Source organism: Thamnophis elegans, chromosome Z (assembly GCF_009769535.1).
Source record: "Thamnophis elegans isolate rThaEle1 chromosome Z, rThaEle1.pri, whole genome shotgun sequence".
Taxonomy (NCBI): domain Eukaryota; kingdom Metazoa; phylum Chordata; class Lepidosauria; order Squamata; family Colubridae; genus Thamnophis; species Thamnophis elegans.
Window position 1 is genome coordinate 103763760 of NC_045558.1, and position 22203 is coordinate 103785962.

The window sequence follows — 22203 nt, forward strand, 5'->3', positions numbered from 1 at the left end:
TTTTGTTTTTATTATTGTCTGCTTTGCACTTGAAATGCGTAGCATAGCAATGTATTTAGCAAAATAGGCGTCATCAGAGCAGGAGTGGAGAGAACAAGACTACCTTGAATCAATCCTGATCTTAAGATCAGCTTTTCTCTCAAGATTACTATAAGAATAAGATGTGGGCAGATTGTAAGACAATCTCTTTGAAAGACATTTAGTATAAAGATGACAAATGTCTATCAGTGCTTTGTGGAGCTGTTTGCATGCAACCCAGAATTGGTTCTTACTTTTATCAGCATTATATGGAGGGCAGTTCTGTACTTGACCTGCAATTTTTTGCTCTATCATCTGTAGTTGCAAACATTAAAGGTGGCCTCTTACTTACACTACTTCCTCAGAAGCATGGATTTTTTCACAGCCCTCTGGAGGCTCTCGCTTGAATACATAGGTGTGGTTGGGATGAGGAGACAGGGCAAAAGAAAGGTCTGGAGAAGTGCTGCCATTTTCTGAAAGAGGAAAATTAGGGAAGAGAACCGATTCAGTCCGATTCAGTCAAATAAACTTAGAAACAATGAAAGCTCAGTTAATATGCTACCTTTATCATATACCAGCAGGATTTATGTTCCTCAGATAGAACTACATACAAGTAGTTATATATCTGATACAACTGAAATACAGAAATGAAATGGTATCATGGATTTCACGGGATTTGGGACAGGCTGCCAAAGCAGTTTGCCTATCTATCAGAGAGGTAGATAGCAGAGGTGGTGTTCAGCTGGTTCTGACCAGTTCTGGAGAATCAGTAGCAGAAATTTTGAGTAGTTTGGAGAACCGGCAAATACCACCTCTAGATGGCCCTGCCCCTGATCTATTCGCTGCCTCCTGAGTCCCAGCTGATTGGCTGGGTCTTCTTTTGTTGCCCTGCACAGGAGAACGGAACTAGGAATCAGGTTAGTGGGGTGGGGAGGAAATGGGGATTTTCCAGTAACCTTCTCCTGCCACGCCCATCAAGCCATGCCCATAGAACTGGTAGTAAAAATTTTTGAATCCCACCACAGGTAGACAGACAGATATCATTTATTTAAAACGTTCATAAAGCTGCCCATCTTCAACCAGCTCTGGGCAGCTCCCAATTAGAAAAACTCAAATTAGAAAAACTGGAATGTTTATATGTTATAAAATGAAAAACTTGATGGGAAAAAAAATTCAGTTCTGAAAGAAGCAAACATTGTCTCATCATTTCAAGGATGTCCATAAGGTATGGTTTTAAAAAAAGTGAAGGTAGTGGCCATGACACACAATGCACAAAAAAAACAGGTGGAGCTTTGCCCTTGTAACACTCTGCAGAGCAACCTCTGCCCACAGTTGCCAAAAATTGATAGCAGAACTTCTTGCAATTTGTGGGGGGAAAAACCCTTGTTCTAAAATAGGCTTCACTATTTATAAAACTCAGAAGAAAAAAAATCACATTACCTCCAATATTCCAAGGGAAGGGGATCACATTTTGTCTTCCAGCTACTATGCATCATCATTTTGGCCACATCCAAAATGTTTAGTCCCCAGCCGTCAAAACATTGTCCATCCAATAGAAATAATTGGATCAAATTGTTTATGCTAGGGGTGTCAAACTCGCAGCCCTCAAGCTGGATGCATCACATACTGGCCATGCCCACCCCCGGTTTAGTAAAGAGGGAGGGGGGAAGTCATGATACATCACATAACATGAGTTTGATACCCCTGGTTTACACTAACATAACTGCAATTTTATTTATATTTGTTTACATATAACAGAGATCTCTTTTTAATTCTTAACTCTTCCAGAATGCATCCCTCAGTTGCTGAACGTTGAAAACCATTTAAAACAACAAGCCAGTAACACACACATACCCAATTCAATCCTTCAAAGCTTTGTACAACAGCAGACTGCTACTAACCTAACCAACTTACCTCTACCTTTGTTCTCCAATACTAGCTTTGCTAAAAACCTGGGCAAATCTTCATCAGTTATCATCCGAGTAGGAGAAGGTGAGGATTGTTGAAGACCATCTGAAGGGGATGGAGAAAGAGAAAGGCTGCTGCAGGGGCTACTGTTGTTTTCCAGTCGTGGCAACCAGGAATCTTCAGTATTTCTTTGGAAAGGAAGTGGAGCTCTGTGCCCATCTGGTACCTCCAAGACCTAAAAGAAAGCACACCCAAAGAAGCAGGCAGGAATGAGCAGAGTCATGGGGAGACCCAGACAACGTTTTAAAATATTTAAACCATTTTATCCCTCTTCTTCCCAAAACATCACTCTAGCAATTTATATAACATAAATATTGGCAAAAGTATAGTCTATAAGCAGTCTTATATAGTTACCAATAAAAATTATTTAGGGAGAAGAGAAACTAAATGAAGCTACCTCCTTCATAACTTGATGAAATATAGATATGCTTCAGAAATAATGGTATGAAGGGCAGAGAGCTAGAAAACTCAAAGGAATAAAAATAATTTCCCCCACATATATCATATCCCATAGATAGGACTGTCCATAATTTAGATTAGATGGCAATAATAGATTTGGTGTAAGGCAAAGAGTGAGGTGCGATGATGATGAAATTTGACAGAAATGTGATATGCTTTTATAAGTGAGCAATAACTAAAGCACTCTAATTCAATTTTGTGAAAAAGACAGCAGAAGATTAAAGACCATATTTATCAATCCTCAACGAGGGTGGCCTAGGTCAGTATTTGCTACCAGTACTGGACACAACCTTTGAAAAGAGTTAATAAGGACAAAATGCCCTGCAGGTGTATGTGAAAAAACTCTCCTACTCCTCCCCCCCACACTTTACTAAGAAATCATTGGAGACTTATTTTTTTCTCATAGGGACACTATTATAAGTTCTATTGCAAAACCTCCTTGCTTTGGAGGTATTTGTGTGTATTTTTGGAACCCCTTTGTTTTGCTGCTATCAATAAAACCCCTTGGAGAATTCAATTTTTTTAAAAAAATTCTATTCAACACCAGCAACTTTAAGTTATGCCTTCAATCCTAAAATCTCGCGGCCCCCATTGCCATCGTTAAGAAATCTAGAAGCTGAAATTTGCGTATATTATAGTTGCTGATGTTAGCAAACACTGCTGTAATTTATTGTAACTGAATGGAAGGCAGGGAAGACATTGGTTGGTTAACATAGGAACGTACTGAACATATTAGTTTCTATTAAGAAACTAATAATGGTGTTTAGAACAGATATATCTACAGTGGGGCAAAAAAGTATTTAGCCAGCCACCAATTGTGCAAGTTCTCCCACTTAAAAAGATGAGGGAGGCCTGTAATTGACATCATAGCTATGAGAGACAAAATGAGAAAACAAATCCAGACAATCACTTTGCGTGATTTGGAAAGAATTTTTTTGCAAATTATGGTGGAAAATAAGTATTTGGTCACCTACAAACAAGCAAGATTTCTGGCTCTCATAGACCTGTAACTTCTTCTTTAAGAGGCTTCTCTGTCCTCCACTCATTAACTGTATTAATGGCACTTGTTTGAACTTGTTAGCAGTATAAAAGACACCTGTCCACAACCTCAAACAGTCACACTCCAAACTCCACTATGGTGAAGACCAACGAGCTGAAGGACACCAGAAACAAAATTGTAGACCTGCACCAGGCTGAGAAGACTGAATCTGCAATAGGCAAGCAGCTTGGTGTGAAGAAATCAACTGTGGGAGCAATAATTAGAAAATGGAAGACATACAAGACCACTGATAATCTCCCTTGATCTTGGGCTCCACGCAAGATCTCACCCCGTGGAGTCAAAATGTTCACAAGAATGGTGAGCAAAAATCCCAGAACCACATGGGGGCACCTAATGAATGACCTGCAGAATGCTGGGACCAACGTAACAAAGGCTACCATCAGTAACACACTACGCCGCCAGGGACTGCAGTGCCAGACGTGTCCCCCTGCTTAAGCCAGTACATGTCCGGGCCCATCTGAAGTTTGCTAGAGAGCATTTGGATGATCCAGAAGAGGATTGGGAGAATGTCACATGGTCAGATGAAACCAAAGTAGAACTGTTTGGTATAAACACAACTTGTCGTGTTTGGAGGAGAAAGAATGCTGAGTTGCATCCAAAGAACACCATACCTACTGTGAAGCACGAGGGTGGCAACATCATGCTTTGGGGCTGTTTCTCTGCAAAGGGACCAGGACAACTGATCAGTGTACAGGAAAGAATGAATGGGGCCATGTATCATGAGATTTTGAGAGCAAACCTCCTTCCATCAGCAAGGGCATTGAAGATGAAACTTGGCTGGGTCTTTCAGCATGACAATGATCCCAAACACGCCGCCGGGCAACAAAGGAGTGGCTTCGTACGAAGCATTTTAAGGTCCTGGAGTGCCTAGCCAGTCTCCAGATCTCAACCCCATAGAAAACCTTTGGAGGGAGTTGAAAGTCTGTGTTGCCCAGCAACAGCCCCAACACATCACTGCTCTAGAGGAGATCTGCATGGAGGAATGGGCCAACATAACAGCAACAGTGTATGCCAACCTTGTGAAGACTTACAGACGTTTGGCCTCTGTCATTGCCAACAAAGGATATATAACAAAGTATTGAGATGAACTTTTGATATTGACCAAATACTTATTTTCCACTATAATTTGCAAAAAAATTCTTTCCAAATCAGACAATGTGATTGTCTGGATTTGTTTTCTCATTTTGTCTCTCATAGTTGAGGTCTACCTATGATGTCAATTACAGGCCTCTCTCATCTTTTTAAGTGGGAGAACTTGCACAATTGATGGCTGACTAAATACTTTTTTGCCCCACTGTATTTCGCTAATTATATATACTGTATTTTTCAGACGATAAGATGCTCCAAAGTATAAGACGCACCTAGCTTTTGGGGAGGAAAACAAGAAAAAAAAATCTGTCTCTGCCTCCCAGCAATTTGCCTCCTTGCAGCAAACAGCATGGTCAGCTTCAGCACAGCCTGATTTAACACAAGCAGCTGACTGGTGGTTGGATCGGCCTCCCGAATATCACCAATCAGCTGTTCCAGGCTGTGGGGATTGCTGCCACCTATTGGCACCGCGGAGGCTGATACCGGGATGTGCGGAGATCCAAAAATGGGGTGCGTGGAGGCCGTGATAGGTGGCAGTGGCAATGGGCAGCATTGACGCCAATGGACAGCGGCAATCTCCGCAGCCTGGAACAGCTGATTGATGGTATTCTGGGAGGCAGATCCAACCGCCAATGAGCTGCTTGTGCTAAATCAGGCTGTGCTGAAGCTGACCAGACTGTTTGCTGTTTCCTGCAAGGAAGCAAATTGCTGGGAGGCAGAAGTTGAAGGATGGGGGGGTGGCAGGTAGGTGGGACTTCAATAACATTTGCTGTATAAGATGCACAGACATTTCCACCCACTTCTGTGGATGGGGGGGGGGGAGGAGTCCATGTTATATTCTGAACAATATGGTACCTTGTAAATATAAGCATAGAACCCTAAAATAATTTTTAACTTTGTCTCCCAAACAGTGCTAAGTATTCTCAGGCATTCAGGTTGGAATCTCTTTCAGACCTGGGTTTCAACCCACTTCCCCAAGATTCCGTTCTCCAAGTTCCTTCTCTCTGCTGGGCTACACAGTGCGATGCCCACAGTTGCTATTTTCTAACTGGCAGTTCTATCCCAGAATCATCACAATCTTCTGCAAAACAAAACACAATTTGTCCTCAAAAGTGGACTTCATGCATTTGCCTGTGAAGGACAATGCAGTGTTTTTCTCTATGAAATATAAATTTGTTCTTCATAGCTAGAAGAAACTTTGATAGCCAGAACTTCCCTTTCCCCATTATACAAATTTCAAAGTAGAGAATCCAAATCATGCATGAAAAGCATGCCCTTGTTTTTGGATAGGAGTTTGGTAATTAAAATTAGCAGCAAAGACTGTGTAAACATCCAGCAAAAAATTGACATGTTCTGAGTTCCAGATAAGGTTACACTCATATCTCACCCCACCAGCCATAACTCACTCTGAGGAGTTCCTCGTCTCCTTGCTCCTTTACAAATATCTCTTCCAATTCCTGATTGATACTCTCCAAACTGTTGTGCAAAGAAGAGCTGCTCGATACAGTGCTCGGGGCTGGAAAAGATGCAAATGGGGTACCCTACAAACAAGGACATGCAGTGTTGTATCAAGAAGCCACTAACACCTTGGTGCAAGCATAGAATATTCTCCAAGGTGGATGGATAGTACATAATTTTGTGGATCAACACGCCCCCAACTGTTATGAACATACAAAGTACTTTAAAATTTGGCAATTACTCCACTGATCCCCAATAGCTTGACAGCTGCTCTTATTTCATGACTTAATGGACTATACTTGCTAATGTCATTCCAATTTTTCAAATTTTTGCAACATGCTGAATTATAATTTACCTGCAGGGATCACATACTATAGCTAAGCTAATATATGGTTGGCTTTGTGTAGGGCTTTTTGTTTCATGTAAATATAGCCAATTGTTCTTACAGATGTTGCTTCAGACACTGAGGCTAGGACCACCTGCATATCAATAAGATTCTTACACTGAGCAATAGACCTTTGTCCTCTAATTTTCAATGAAAATGGTAATTGGGAGAGAACTGGGAAATGGACTGGTAAAGATATGGCTGATATAATCTGATGTGTCTACTTTGGGTGTCAGAAACCCATGGCTTCAGAGCTGCAAAAGGCTCTTTCATCCCCCCCCCCCCCGGCTATGGTTCCCTGTTGCCCTGTCGCAGCAGAGGGATGAAGGAGCTGTCACCCTGTTGCGATGGTGGTGATGGCCGTAGCCTTAGTGCAGGAGCGAAGCAACCCTGCACTTGCCTTTGTTGTGGTACATTTGCTGTTGCGGCCTCCATGGCCTGCCCGCTGCTCTTGCAGCGCCTTGTTCAGCAGCATGCTTCACAATGGGGGAGACTGGTTCCTTTCCTCCTGGAGCCCATTACAACACGGAGTCCCAATGGGACCTTATGTAGTCGTTGGCTCACTCTTGCCTCCCGGATGTCAGTTGCTTTTCCTGCAGAGCTGCCAGTGTTGTGATGCCCTGTCTCCCCACCAGCCAGCTGATCATCGTTGTGCTGCTGCTGGACTCGTTGGCCTCTGGCATCAGAGTCCCACCACCCAGCACCAGTTCAGGGGTTCATTCCCCCCACCACCAGGAAAGAAGAGGGGAGGGAGGGAAAGAGAGAGAGGGAGAGAGAAGAAGAGAGACAAGAGAGAGGGAGGAGGGAAAGAGAGAGGGAGGGATGTTGTGTATTTTAAAGGTGAAATGTGTCCCTGAAAGTCCTGGAAGTAGTTTTGCCATTTTGCTCATCAACTCATTGAGAGAAAGAGATGCGGGGGGGGGGGGGAGAGGAAGGGAAAGAGAGATGGAGAAAGAGAGGGAAGGATGGAGGGATGGAGGGATGGAGAGAGATAGAGAGAAAGAAATAGATGTTGTGCATTTTAAGAGTGAAATGTCTCCCTGAAAGTAGTTTTCCCATTGTGCTCATCAACTCATTGAGAGAAAGAGAGGCAGGGGGGTGGGAGAGAAAGGAAAGAGATATGGAGAAGGAGAGGGAGGGAGGGAGGGAGGGAGAGAGAGAGAGAGATGTTGTGTATTTTAAAAGTGAAATGTTTCCCTAAAAGTAGTTTTGCCATTTTGCTCATGTACTCATTGAAAGAAAAGGGGGGGGGGGAGAGAAAGATGAACAATATTTTTACAGAACTATAAATATGTTGAAGCCTTTGAGGTGATTAGTCGGGAGGTGAGGACAGGTGTAACAAGAGGTGGCTGGGAGGGGAGGCTTCGGTGAGCTGGGCATTGCATATAAGTTAACAGTTCTCTGCCCTAGTGACCGGATATATAGGCTGGGGGGAGGTCATGTGACTGGGTGGGAATGAGTAACGTCGAGTTAGCCATGCCCACCCAGGTTTTGTGGCTCCCGGTGTTTTCTTTTCTGTGGGAAATGGGTCCAAATGGCTCTTTGAGTGTTTAAGGTTGCAGACCCCTGTTCATGCTGCATCTTAACTATGAATTCTAGTGAAGCTTTAAAAAGAAGTCATGCACAATCTCAATACACAGTGCCAATATAATAACAGACATACAAAAATACCCATATTCCTTATATTATGCCTTAAGTTGAAGGAGAATAATTGCTCCAGCTTCCCTATACAAGCCATTTAGAATTGAATACTTACTTTAGACAAAAAGAAAAAATCTCAATAAAACTTTCCTTCCCTCAGTCTGAGAGAGTTTCTGTTTCCTGCCATTTTCTAATAGGAACATTACAGAAAAGATGCCAAAAAGAAGAAGATACCTTGGTTGATGGGGCCATGCTATGATTGCCTTGGGTGGAAAAGCTCTGGTCTTTCTCTTTGCTATTCCAAACAGCAAGCTTTGTTCGCTGGAGCTGTTGCTTCAGTTTAGCAATCTAGAGAATGAAAAGTTACTAGTTTTGCGTAGAGTAATGGATGAGGTTTGTTTTTTAATTTATTTTTATTTCACCATTATCATTTTTATAAGTAATTCAAGGTTGCAGGCATACCTAATACTCCTTATTTATCCCATTTTCCCCTTAACAATAACCTTGTGAGTTGAGTTGGGCTGAGACAGAGTAACTGGGCCCAAAGACACCCAGCCAACTTTCATGCCTAAAGCAGGACTAGAACTCACAGGCTCCCAGTTTCTAGTTTGGTGTCTTAATCAGCAGACCAAACAAATTAATAAACTGAGATGCAGTCCATAAAAGACAGATGTATTGATGGTGGGCAATTCCTCTGTTCATTTAAATGGTGTCCAGGCAGTTCTGGAGGATTGCACTCTCTCTGATCAACTGCAGAGAGAAGGAGTATAGACATTTCAAGGCTTGCTAGTTTTACTGAACTCCATCATTATTACCTCAGGAATTCTTCTTTGTGAAATGCTACTGATTTATTATGGTTTAAAGTATTTTTTAAATTTTTTATTATGTATTTGGTTTTCGTAAGGCCTTGAAAAGTATGATAGACAAAACCAAGTATCCCAGTGTTCGTTAGGTAATAGACAAATAAACAAAAATAAATATATGCAGATAAGGTTATCAGAGCATAGGAAATCTAATGTTTTAATTTTTTAAATCTTGTAAAGAAATTTCATCTCTGAATCCCTGTTCTTAAGGGTCATCAGTTCTGATTTTGTGTTATATTCTCTTTTAAAGAGTGATCATAAAGTGCACTTCTACAATTAGCTTAACATTGAGTGTGAATAGAATGTATGATTTTTAAGATAAAATAAAAAAATAAAATAAACCTACCTGCACTAAACCTACCTGAAGAGTAACCATTCTTGTTTTAGAGAAAAGAATAGAAAATAATGTTGCTAAAAAAAGAAGAACTCTGGCAATTTAATCATTTTTGCACATTACATAGTGGTAAGATAAATGGCACTTGACATATCAAGTGATTATCTTACCTCTCTACGATGATCCATATTATGCCATGAGGCAGATCGCTTATGATCTGCAACTTTTCCCACCTCTGACTCATGCCAAGATACTGGAGTCTGCAAAGAGGGAGGAAGGGATGAGCTATCAATATCGGATCAACATTTTGAAGTTTAGAGAGATTAGTTCCAGTGTGGCAATCTTCTTCCTAGGAGCTATTCTGAAAGAATACTGATAGTTAAATTATTCCAAAAGTACAGAATCAAAAATATGAATCTTTTCCCTGTACAGAAAAAAGCTCAAATTAAAGATTTCATAACTTTTCCTTCAAGAAAATAATCCTAGAACTGATTTTAGAGAAGATAATCGTGCATAATTACTTGAAGCACTGATATCCAGAAAGAGCTGGTTCCATCAGCACTTTATGCCCTGAGTGTTTTAAAGTTATGTCTTATTGGGCATCTTAGCAAAAAGGCTGGATATTTCATGTTCTCTCAGATGTGTGGATTTCAACTCCCAGAATTTTCCAGCCAGCATGTTAGGACATTCTAGTCATAGTGGCGAGAAATTCTGGGAACTAGTCCTGGCATATATAAAGAGTGCTAAGATTGAGAAAAACTATACTAAATAAACAACACTATATGTATAGGAGTCCAAATATATTTCACATCCCATTCCATTTTTGCAGGTATATCAGATTTTCCATACTTTGTGATAGGTGGTCACTCTTGGACCCAGAGATGAGAGATTACATGGAGTAAGAAAGCTCACATAAGCTCAGGCCTCAGTAGCAGTCTCAACGTAAGGACAGCCTTCCTCTTTGGGATCTTGGTTGAGTAAGCATGGAGTTGAACTCCAAAATGCTTGGAGACACTCAGACTGAGGATGGCTGATATAAGAAGAACATTGTTTGAAGTACTCATTGCACTGAAAGGTGACAGTGACACTGATAATTATTATTCATTATCACTAATTATCTGTAAGAAAATATATACTCAATTCCATTAAGCAGATTTGCCCTTCGCTGCAACTGATGTCAAGTAGCTTGCCATGAAATTATGCTAACAGGTACATTCAGTGGCGAATGTTGGATTGCACAGAAGTGAAGATAATTATAATATTGAAAAGTCAGAGTACTTCCAGGCGAAGTACTTGCCAGCTTAGGCATTCTGTACTTCGCATTTACAATATAAACTAAGGGACAAATATTCTACCAACAGTATAGAAGATTGAGCTGCAAAAACATTTGTATTTCCTTGTTTCTAAGTATATATTACCTGTCACAATTAAGTATCAAGATTTTCTCTTTTGGTTCTCTTCACCCTGATCCTCTAATTTCACAACTACCAGAAGTAATTTTAGGAGGATTCATTTTGTACCCCATGTTTCTATTAGACAGACTGCAAAAAAAAAAAAAATCCTAAGGGGCCTATCCAGAACACAAAATTGATCTTCAATAGAGTACTTGTTATAAAATAGGAGACTAGCAGCTACTTCTGCAAGCACTATTTTGAAGAACCTTGGAGAGACAATGGATGGCATAGCCTCAACAGCTGAGCAACTATAAAAGTTTAGGAGTTAAGGAACAACATTCCCAGTGAAAAGGCTTAGCAAAAGTAAGGAGAAGAGCTGCAGAGGAGTTGCAGGCAAGGGCTAAATACTGTTTGCAAAGGTCCCTCCTCTGCTAGAAATGCTGTGTGAAAAGTGACCTTTTTGTTTAGCAAGCATTTTGGGGCAGAAGCACATAATCAGCCACACTTCTAGTGAACTGAAAAAAAAAAGTCATTAGCTAATTGTCAGCCCTGGTAGACAATTCCACCAAAACAAACAAGGGATCCAGGCTCATACCAGGCTATAGAAGTGTGATTAAAAAAAAAAACTTTCTGGCCATGATCCCTGCCTCAGATGAGTGTGGGACAGTTTCCTGTCCCAGTGACTAGCTTCCAAGCTACTAAGCTAGCCTCTATGAAGAAAACATACAGCATGCTACGGAAGATAGGCAAAGTTGTAGCTGAAGTTTATTTTTTTGTTTCTATGAATGCAAAGATGGAATCCTCAAGAATAGCCAGTTCCCCATCTATTCCTCCACCCTAGGCTTCCTTGAGAAAAAAGTCTGAGAACAAAAACAGTATCACTATGCTGAGTTTATCCAAGGCTTCAAGAAACAACCTCAATTCAGTTCAACCTTATTTCACTCCCCATATAAATTTATCTGGAATATGTATCTTAATTGAAGACTAAGTTGAACTGGTGGAAATCTTAGCTGAACTGGTGTAGGAGACTGCATAATGGGGGGTACAAAACTATTTCTGTATTAAAATCCATTAAAACCTTTGAGTGCATCCGATGTTCAAAATGTACTGGATGGAGACAGAAAATAAATCTTAATATTTATGTACAGCAGAACCTCTGGTCATGAACGCTTCTGACCACGACCAAATTGGGTTCCGACCAAAAAATTCCCTTTTTTTTTTTGCAAGCGCCAATTTTCCAAAATTAGGTTTGGGTCATGACCAAATCAGTTTGCGACCAAAGTCACAGAACAAATTATGACCGGAGGTTCTACTATATATTTGTAAGGGTTCCAAGTAATACCCTTAACAAAAGAAGACTTCGGGCTTGAAGTTCCTCCAAGTTTCATTTTATTAGAGATGTCATATTGGCACATCTGGGAAAACCCAAATCTGAAAGTTTACAGGTTTTGCCCACCCAAAAGAAAGTGCAAGTCCCTGCCAAGCACCCATATATGTCCATCACATGATCCAATCAGGCACCATCCAAAACTGGAGATGCCTCTCAGTTACATCAGGGCAGCTGCAGGGCAAGGTGTCCTTGACTCTCTGAGAAAAGAATGGTATTTTGACTATGTATCAGTCATACTCTAAATAATCCCCCCTCCCATTTTCCCACAGTAGAAAATGTTGCAGGGCTGAAGGCCCAATGTAAAAGATGGGCTTTCAGAGTTGACAATATTTTTTTGATTTTATCATAAAAGGTAAAATACAAAACAGAAAAATGATCAAACAAAACAATGGCATACATCCAGAACTAATAACAAAAATTGGTGTACAAAAAAGAGAGAAAGATGAGCCACATACGAAATAAATCTAATATTTAACATATAGAATCTACCCTGACTGGATGCTGAAAAAGGGCAAAAAACTATAATTAACCCCTTTACAAACACACACAGACACACACACACAGACACACACACACACACACACTCAAGTAAGAGCAGTCAACAGGTTAAGCTGAACATTATATAATCTTCAAATCCCTGTGTTAGCAATCTGTTATTTTTTTTGGCACATAGAAAGTCCACAAAAGGTTTCCAGTCTCTTTTAAAGCTGTCTAGTCCATTATCTCTGATCAAAGCAGTTAATATCACAAACTCTGCTAATTCAGTCAATTTTAAAATTCATTCTTCAACAGCCGGCATCCTTTTTTTCCTTTCCAGTGCTTGGCAACTTCAATCATCACAAACTTTAATATTAATTTACAATATAACTTTAACGAATGTTATTACTTCCCAGTATGAGGAAGTGTTTAGAAACTGCAACTTGGTTAGGCTTGGGGCATCAAATTCTGCAGATCTGCTTTAAAGTACATTACACAAATTTCCCTCCTCGTGGTTTATTTAAGATGCAAGATTTATCCCATTCTGTCCCTGCCCTGCGCCCCCAGCCATATGACACAGTCTAATCAACTGCAAATGTGTGTTTCAAAGAGACAACCTTACTTTCAATCCTACTTGTGCCCAACCCTGAAATCAGGCAGCCTATTAAGAGGAAGGAGCCAAAATGCAACGTTCTGCCTTCTTAAGAACTGGTCTAAGAGGGGAAAAGAAAATGTTTTATTGATTAGAGCTTTTGAAACTCAAAAGTCTATAATAACTTTAAAAGGCATCACATGAAGTCACTGTATTCAACAAGTCCAGACTCAGTAAATTTCCTGCCAGGATTAAGAAATCTTGGTCCCTCCTTGGCTTTAGGAAAGCTGTAAAGACTTACTTGTTCTGTCTTGCAAAGATGGAGACAGTGTTATCCTTGGAGGTGGGGTTCATGGGAATACAAGTTTTATCCTTTCTGATTTAAAATATTTTTGGTTCTTTTATTTTTGAATAAAACAATGAGAGTTTGGGAGAAGGAAGCATATAACTAGAACAAATAAATAATAAATCTTAACTATGGAACTATTGAAAAAGAGAGTATGGGAACTGCCCAGCTCCATGGAGAACAGTCATGCCAATAGTAAGCCAATAAATAATTAATTAATTTGAGTGATAGATTTATCGCTTGTCACTTTAGTTTCAGCAGGCAACAAGGCACAAGCTGTGTCTATTTTCAAACAGAATAGAAAAAGAAATAAGAATAGAATAGGTCTTTATTGGTCAAGTGTGATTGGACACAAGGCATTTGCTCCGATGCATAAACTCCCGGTATACATACAAACAGCAAAGCAATATGATCCCAAAGGGAGAAAGTAATAGGAAAGATGAGAAGGAAAGCAGTAATATGGCCCTACTACATGGGTAAATATTCTTAGACATAAAAGATCTAGTTAGGAAGCGATGGGTATAGGGGAATTCCATTCAGAAAATTCAACGATGCTCTAAGGCATCTGACTTTAAATATATCTCATTTTCCACTGTGGAATAGAAATTTCAAAAAATATTATGCTAATGGTGGTCAAAATAGTTTCCACATCAAGGAAAGAGGAGGAAACTGTTTTGAGAAGCAATCAAGTCTGAAAACCACAAGGACAGATAATCTGCAGGAAAGGCATAACTCAAAAGTCTTATCCCCAAAGTTTAAATATTTTGCATGATAACAATAGATAGCAAGCTACATGCGGCACCTGTGAAATGTGCAGAGAAAGGAATTTTACAGATGGTGGGAACTTTCTTGTTACAACTCATTGTGCGAGTATATTTATGCAGGCAGTCAAACCATTATTTTGCTCATAAGGGAAATATTTATTATATATGAAAAAGGTTGAAACAGCTTTCTTCATTTAAACTATTGATCATTATGTAACTTAGTTCCAGGCCCTGTATTGGATTCGAGAAGATTCATCCTGTTGGATCCATCCATGAAGATACACACTGAATTTCTTCTTGGCAGACCAAAGTGGGGGGTGCAGATGACACCAATATGGCAGGAATAGACGACATTGCAGAAGATAGGTTTAAGATACAGAAGGATCTTGACAAACCTGAACATTGGGCACTATCTAACAAAATGAAATTCAATGGCGAAAAAAGTAAGGTTCTACATTTAGGCAAGAAAACCAAAATGCACAGGTATAGTGTAGGTGGTACCTTGCTCAATAATAATAACTGTGAGAGGGATCTTGGAGTCCTCATTTAAATATGAGCCAGCAGTGTGCAGCAGCTGCCAAAAAAGCCAACATAGTTCTAGGCTGCATAAACAGAGGGATAAAATCAAGATCACGTGAAGTGTTAATACCACTTTATAATGCCTTGGTAAGGTCACACTTGGAATACTGCATTCAGTTTTGGTTGCCACGATGTAGAAAAGATGTGGAGACTCTAGAAAGAGTGCAGAGAAGAGCAACAAAGATGATAGGGGACTGGAGACTAAAACATATGAAGAACGGTTGCAGGAACTGGGTTATGTCTAGTTTAATGAAAAGAAGAACTAGGGGAGACATGATAGCAGTGTTCCAATATCTCAGGGATTGCCACAAAGAACCAGGAGTCAAACTATTCTCCAAGGCACCTGAGGGTAGAACAAGAAGCAATGGGTGGAAACTAATCAAGGAGAGAAGCAACTTAGAACTGAGGAGAAATTTCCTGACAGTTAGAACAATTAATCAGTGGAACAGCTTGCCTCCAGAAGTTGTCAATGCTCCAACACTGGAAGTCTTTAAGAAGATGTTGGATAGCCATTTGTCTGGAACAGTATAGGGTTTCCTGCCTAGGCAGGGGGTTGGATTAGAAGACCTCTAAGGTCCCTTCCAACTCTGATATTGTATTGTATTCAAGGGGTGGACCCAGAAACAGCCCCCATCACAGCTGACCTCTCTATTATGCTAATGATGGTCAAAATAGTTTCCACATCAAGGAAAGAGGAGGAAACTGTTTTGAGAAGCAATCAAGTCTGAAAACCACAAGGACAGATAATCTGCAGGAAAGGCATAACTCAAAAGTCTTATCCCCAAAGTTTAAATATTTTGCATGATAACAATAGATAGCAAGCTACATGCGGCACCTGTGAAATGTGCAGAGAAAGGAATGTTACCGATGGTGGGAAACTTCTTGTTACGACTCATTGTGCGAGTATATTTATGCAGGCAGTCAAACCATTACTGTATATACTCGAGTATAAGCCTAGTTTTTCAGCCCACTTTTTGGGCTGAAAAAAGCCGCCTCGGCTTATACTCGAGTCAGTGAAAAATTTGCCCGAAATGGAGGAGAAAAAGGGGCGGGGCCATGCCGCTGGGTGACACTCGTGAATGGCCCAGTGCCCCTGTGAGTTTCCCCTCCCTCTGTGTCAGTTTGCCGCGCAGCGCGCATCGCACCATCCCCCCTCCTCACGTTCTAATGTAATGCAGGGCTGTCTTACGATTCCCCTTCCTCCCCCTCCTGCCGCTCTGCAACGATGTCCCACCTCCTCCTTGTTATGGCAAGCAGCCACATAGCGATGTCCCACCTCCTCTGGTACAGTGATCCAATGATAGGAATCACTGTGCCGTGTGTCATAGGAGGCGGGACATCGCTCCCGCGGCTGCACGGGACATCATCATCACAGCGGGACATCAGCATCATGAGGTGAGTGAAGTATTTCATTGAATACACCGCTAGTTTACTGTTTTTCTTTGAAATAAATATTCAAAAACATTATTGGTATCTATTTTTATTTTTGAAATTTACCGGTAGCTGCTGCATTTCCCACCCTAGGCTTATACTCGAGTCAATAACTTTTCCAGTTTTTTTGTGGTAAAATTAGGTGCCTCGGCTTATATTCGGGTCGGCCTATACTCGAGTATATACGGTATTTTGCTCATAAGGGAAATATTTATTATATATGAAGAAGGTTGAAACAGCTTTCTTCATTTAAACTATTGATCGTTACATAACTTAGTTCCAGGCTATGTAGATCCATCCATGAATGTAAACACTGAATTTCTTCTTGACAGACCAAGGTGCGGATGGACCCAGAAACAGCCCATCACAGCTGACCTCTTTATGGAGTTATTTTGCCCCATGAAGTCTGTATTAGGCCTCCCTACATCTTCATTTTTTGTAAAGCAACAAAGATCTTAGAAAAGAATGTCCAGATGAAGCATAGTTACTTGTTTTATGTCATTACTGTAATGTAACAGAAGTTATTCTTTATGAGTATTTTGTTTAGATGTTAGCCATCTATAGTTGAGCAGAATGTATTAGTAAATAAATAACATTCATGGATACCTTGAAAGGCACCATGTGAGGAATGCACTGCTCTATATTTGGGGAACAAACTGAAACACAACACTACATGAAAATACCAGTCTGTTTTCCACAATGGAAGCATTAATATACCCAAACCTCAGTAGTTTTGAAAAAATTGTAATCTACAACGATATTTTGAATGAAAATGGCAAATTGAAAACTAGACAACAATCACAGAATCATGGGGTGAAGTTAGATTGGTGGCCATTCCACCAATGATACAATCAAGATACAATCAAGATACAATCAAGATATAAGAAAGACATTAAAACATAGATGTAAATAAAGAACCAATAGTACTTGACAAGATTCTGATGGGGACGGATGAAAAATTGATAAAGGAAATGTATAACTATTTATTGACATTTAAAATGGAAGAGGAACAGTTTAAAGAACCAATGATTGAATGGGAAAGAAATTTTGGTTATAACATTGAATTAGAGAAATGGCAAAAATTATCAGATAGGAATTATAAATTGACTACGGCCTCACCTTATAAAGAAAATCTATATAAAATGTTCTACAGATGGCACTTACCCCCAGGAAGACTGGCAAAAATGTTTAATAACTTGTCTACAAAATGCTGGAAATGCAATCAGTCCCTAGGCACATACTACCACATGTGATGGATGTACAACAAAGCAAGAAAACATTAGGAGAAATTAGATAATTGGCTGGAAGTGACAACTAAACAAAATATAGATTCAAAGCCGGAATTATATCTGTTTGGAATAATACCAGAGGTTTACGATAAAGGGACCACATTGTTAGTTTTACATATACTGACAGGAGCAAGGATTATATTTGTCAAATACTGGAAAAATGAAAACTTTGCCAGATGAGGAAGTAATTTGGAAAATTTTAGAATATGCTGAAATGGATAGTTTTACTTTTAAAATTAAGGATAAAGAAGACTCAGAATATTACCTGATATGGAACAGTTTTTATGAGTGGCTAGGGAAATGGGTAGGAATTAGAAGAAAAGAGACCATGAATGTCTGTATTAAAATAGAGATGGTTTTCAACTATAAGTATGATAATATATAAAATGTAAATAGGCTAAGATATAAGAAAACTCATTTTTAAATATTTGGTTATACTATAACAATTATATTTAATACAAGTGTTATCATATTACAGTTACTGTTATGAGTTCATGTGTTAATATTTACCATGATTTTTTTTTAATTCTGGTCTTTGTCTGTGTAACTGACATACCCTGTATTCATGCACTGTATTCAAAAATACTTGTAAATAAGTAAATGTAAATGTAAATGTAAATGTAGATAGATAGATAGATAGATAGATAGATAGATAGATAGATAGATAGATAGATAGATAGATAGATAGATAATGAATAGGGCCATAATGGTGAACCTATGACATGCATGCCATAGGTGACACACAGAGCGATATTTGCTGGCAGGTAAGCCGTCAGCTCCGGCACGCATGTGTGCTCCAGCCAACTGATTTCTGCACTTCCAGAGGGCAAGGGAAGGCCACTTTCACCCTCCCAAGGCTTCATGAAAGGCTCCAGAGCCTGGGGAGGGTGAAAAACAGGTCCAATGGGACAACCGGAAGTTCAGAAACAATCCCTTTCTGGCTTCTGGAGGGCCTTCGGGTGGCTGGGGGAGGCCGTTTTCATCCTCCGGAGGCTTCAGGAAAGCCTCTGGAGCATGGGAATGGCAAAAACTCCCCCACCCCATGAGGGTGGTGATGTCGTGCATACATGCACCGGGCAGGGAGGCTTGTGCGCATACACAGGTGGGCAGGGCTAATTGAATTGTGGGTGTGGGCACATACACATGCAATAGCGCACACGCACACAATTTTAGCATGTCTTTACAAAAAGGTTTGCCATCTCTGGAATAGATCTTTATTGGACAAGTGTGATGTGACACAAGGCATTTGCTCCGATGCATAAACTCCCGGTGCACATACAAACAGCAAAGCAATATGATCCCAATGGGAGAAGGTAATAGGAAAGATGAGAAGGAAAGCAGTAATATAGCCCTACTACATGGATAAATATTCTTAGACATAAAAGATCTAGTTAGGAAGCAATGGGTATATTGGAATTCCATTCAGAAGATTCAACGATGCTCTAAGGCTTTAAATATATCTCATTTTCTACTGTGGAATAGAAATTTCAAAAATTATTATGCTAATGGTGATCAAAATAGTTTCCACATCAAAGAAAGGAGGAGGAAACTGTTTTGAGAAGCAATCAAGTCTGAATACCACAAGGACAAGTCTGAATGCCACAAGGACAGATAATCTGCAGGAAAGGCATAACTCAAAAGTCTTATCCCCAAAGTTTAAATATTTTGCATGATAACAATAGATAGCAAGCTACATGTGGCACCTGTGAAATATGCAGAGAAAGGAATCTTACAGATGGTGGGAACCTTCTTGTTACAATTCATTGTGCGAGTGTATTTATGCAGGCAGTCAAACCATTGTTTTGCTCATAAGGAAAATATTTATTATATATGAAGAAGGTTGAAACTTCATTTAAACTATTGATCGTTACATAACTTAGTTCCAGGCCATGTAATGGATTCCAGAAGATTCATCCTGTTAGATCCATCCATAAAGGTAGACACTGAATATCTTCTTGGCAGACCAAGGTGCGGATGGACCCAGAAACAGCCCATCACAGCTGACCTCTCTATGGAGTTATTTTGCCCCATGAAGTCTATATTAGGCCTCCCTACATCTTAATTTTTTGTAAAGCAACAAAGATCTTAGAAAAGAATGTCCAGATGAAGCATAGTTACTTGTTTTATGTCATTATTGTAATGTAACAGAAATTATTCTTTATGAGTATTTTGTTTAGATGTTAGCCATCTATAGTTGAGCAAAATGTATTCATAAATAAATAACATTCAGGTGCCTTGTAACGGTGCTCAATTTCAATTTCAAAAATCCCCAATCAGTTGTGGCAATGCTATCTGGAAACTATACAAGTTAAAACCCAGTGGATTTGGAACAAAGACTTGTAGCCATGACTACAGCTCACCCAAAGCTAACTAATAATCCAACTATCTCTACCTAATTTTAAAAAAACTGATTATAATAATTCCTAGTTGCAGCTGATCACCATACAAAAGTGGCTTCATTTATCATATATCCTATAAAGGGAGAATTTGATGAAAATAAGCCATTTTGCACATTTTTGTTTGTTAAATGTATTCATTTATGAAATTTATATGTCAGCCATATCACTAACGATGACTCTAGGCAGCTTACAAACTTCATAAAACAGAAATATAAACATTTAAACATTAAATATTAAATTAACCAAAATTAGGTAAATTAAAAATCAGAAAACAATGGGGTGGAAATGGGATCTTCTTCCTAGTCCACTAACCATCTCCAACATGGAACGAATGACCATTGGAGCACCAGGCACACTGGCAGAGCCAGGTCTTGAGGCTCTTATGGAAGACCAAGAGGGCGGAGGGGGGGGGGGTTCATCTCCAATGGGACAATGTTCCAGAGGGTGAGAACCATGCAGAAAAGCGTATATAGCATAATTATCATTTTACATGTCTATGGTATCTTTTCGGCGGACATGGAGTGACAATTTTCTTGCTTTCATATCCTGATTCACAATAGTTTCACAAGTATATCATAATACATAATAGAATACTGACATGGATTTTTTTGGAGTGGAAACAATTATCTTAACACTTGGGCACAGGACACATTTAACGATCAGATGCATAATCTTTGGTCTCTGAGAATCAGCATAAGAAAATACTTAAGTTCAGCCACAGTAGTAAATATACTTTAGTTTACCACGCATAGGTGATCTTTTGGTGACAAGAGGCCAGTGGGTCCCAACAAGGAAAATAGTTTTGTAAAATAATGAAATATTTAGAGTTTTTCTTCCTAGGATTCTGAGGGACACCGGGGGAGTGGCTTGATGTGTTTTTTTCATTTTAAAAAAATAATAATTAATGAAATATGTTTCAAGGCGTTCATTACTATTTCTGTTTGTTTCCTATCTCAAAATGCAAAACAGCATGCTACTTTTTTTTAGTGATAGGCAACAAAAATAGCTCCAAATAGTTGCAAAAAAAAAAAAAAAAAGGAACCTAGGGTTAAATAAGTTTGCTACCCCTACTCTGAAAAATTGAGGGTGCTTAACAATTTGGTTTGCTTTGCCTACTAATCTAATTATTATATAGTTCATTGTAAAATATTAAAGATATTGTAAATAATTTGATATGGTACAAACTTTTATGGCTTGATTTTATTTGAGAAATAATATATAATAAAGCCAGTTCTAGTTCATAATCTATTTTTGAAGGTCCCATAAATTCTTGCTTTTGTTGCAAAAGATACTGCTCTTAAGGAAGACAGGAAATAGGTTATCAAAATTAGACAAAGAATCGCAAGTACTGAGCAATTATATTGTTTTAGATTTCATACTTTTTACAAAGCATGTCTTTACAATTTTAGCCATGTAGATTACAATATTTTTTTCTCATGTCATTTGTCAATGTTTATTTCTCATTTCTCATAAAACTTAGGGTTCCTGGGACACCTAGCCCATGCCAGAAACCACACTTCTGTAGTTGTGTAACACATACTGCAGAGCTGAATACTAGGAACTCAAACAATGACCAGGGACAATCATCACTAGGAGATGAAGGAAAACATCTCCTAAACTTGGCACTGCATGTGTTTGGCTAGGTGGGACATAGTCTGACTGGAGATAGAATTGTACTGGATTTGGAAACTACTGAAGGGATGTGTTTAAATTAGGGACAAATAGAAGGGTTAAACATACAAGGTCAAAAGGTTGATTTTTCAATTTGCAACCTCTCTTCCTTTGAGCCTTTTCATTTAAAATTAGACATTCTGATTGAAAGTCTACATTGAAACACATAATGATCACCTCTGATTTTTAAGGAGCCGAATTAGATAGCAAATTTAATGACATACAATATTTATCTTTCTTGATTTCCAATTCTTCACTTTTTTTGATATCTATTGATCCTTCTTTAAGCTGAAGGATAGACCCAGTACCTGAGTAGATTTGTCACTCATGTGTGACAGGGGAAGTCCTTCAGCATCTCGAGGCCACTGGCCCATAAGGTATGAGTCAAGGATGGTATCTAACGATGAAGTATGCTGTGCTCTTGGAGGTCTGTTCCGGGAGGTCCTTTCAGAACCAGCAGCCCACGGAACACTAGCTAGAGAACAAAAAAGAAAAAGAAAAAAGAATGAATGGATTTGCTACAAAATGCAAGCAAGCACCACTTCTGTCCAAGTGTTTTTCAACAACTGCTTCCACATTGCTTCTCACATCTACTC

At 39.3% G+C, this 22203-nt stretch overlaps 1 protein-coding gene across 2 annotated transcripts in view; it reads right to left on the minus strand.

The window, feature by feature from the left end:
• Positions 1-22203, minus strand: part of FAM117A (family with sequence similarity 117 member A) — a 36866-nt gene that overhangs the window by 2171 nt on the left and 12492 nt on the right. The window contains exons 2-7 of one of the 2 annotated variants that reach the window (XM_032237883.1): positions 21916-22082; positions 9446-9535; positions 8313-8426; positions 6001-6135; positions 1933-2161; positions 371-491 (exon numbers count right to left, since the gene is read on the minus strand). In XM_032237883.1, the coding sequence (XP_032093774.1) occupies positions 371-491; positions 1933-2161; positions 6001-6135; positions 8313-8426; positions 9446-9535; positions 21916-22082 (856 nt within the window). The remainder of the gene's footprint in view (positions 1-370; positions 492-1932; positions 2162-6000; positions 6136-8312; positions 8427-9445; positions 9536-21915; positions 22083-22203) is intronic. The other variant, XM_032237884.1, reaches the window with a different exon arrangement.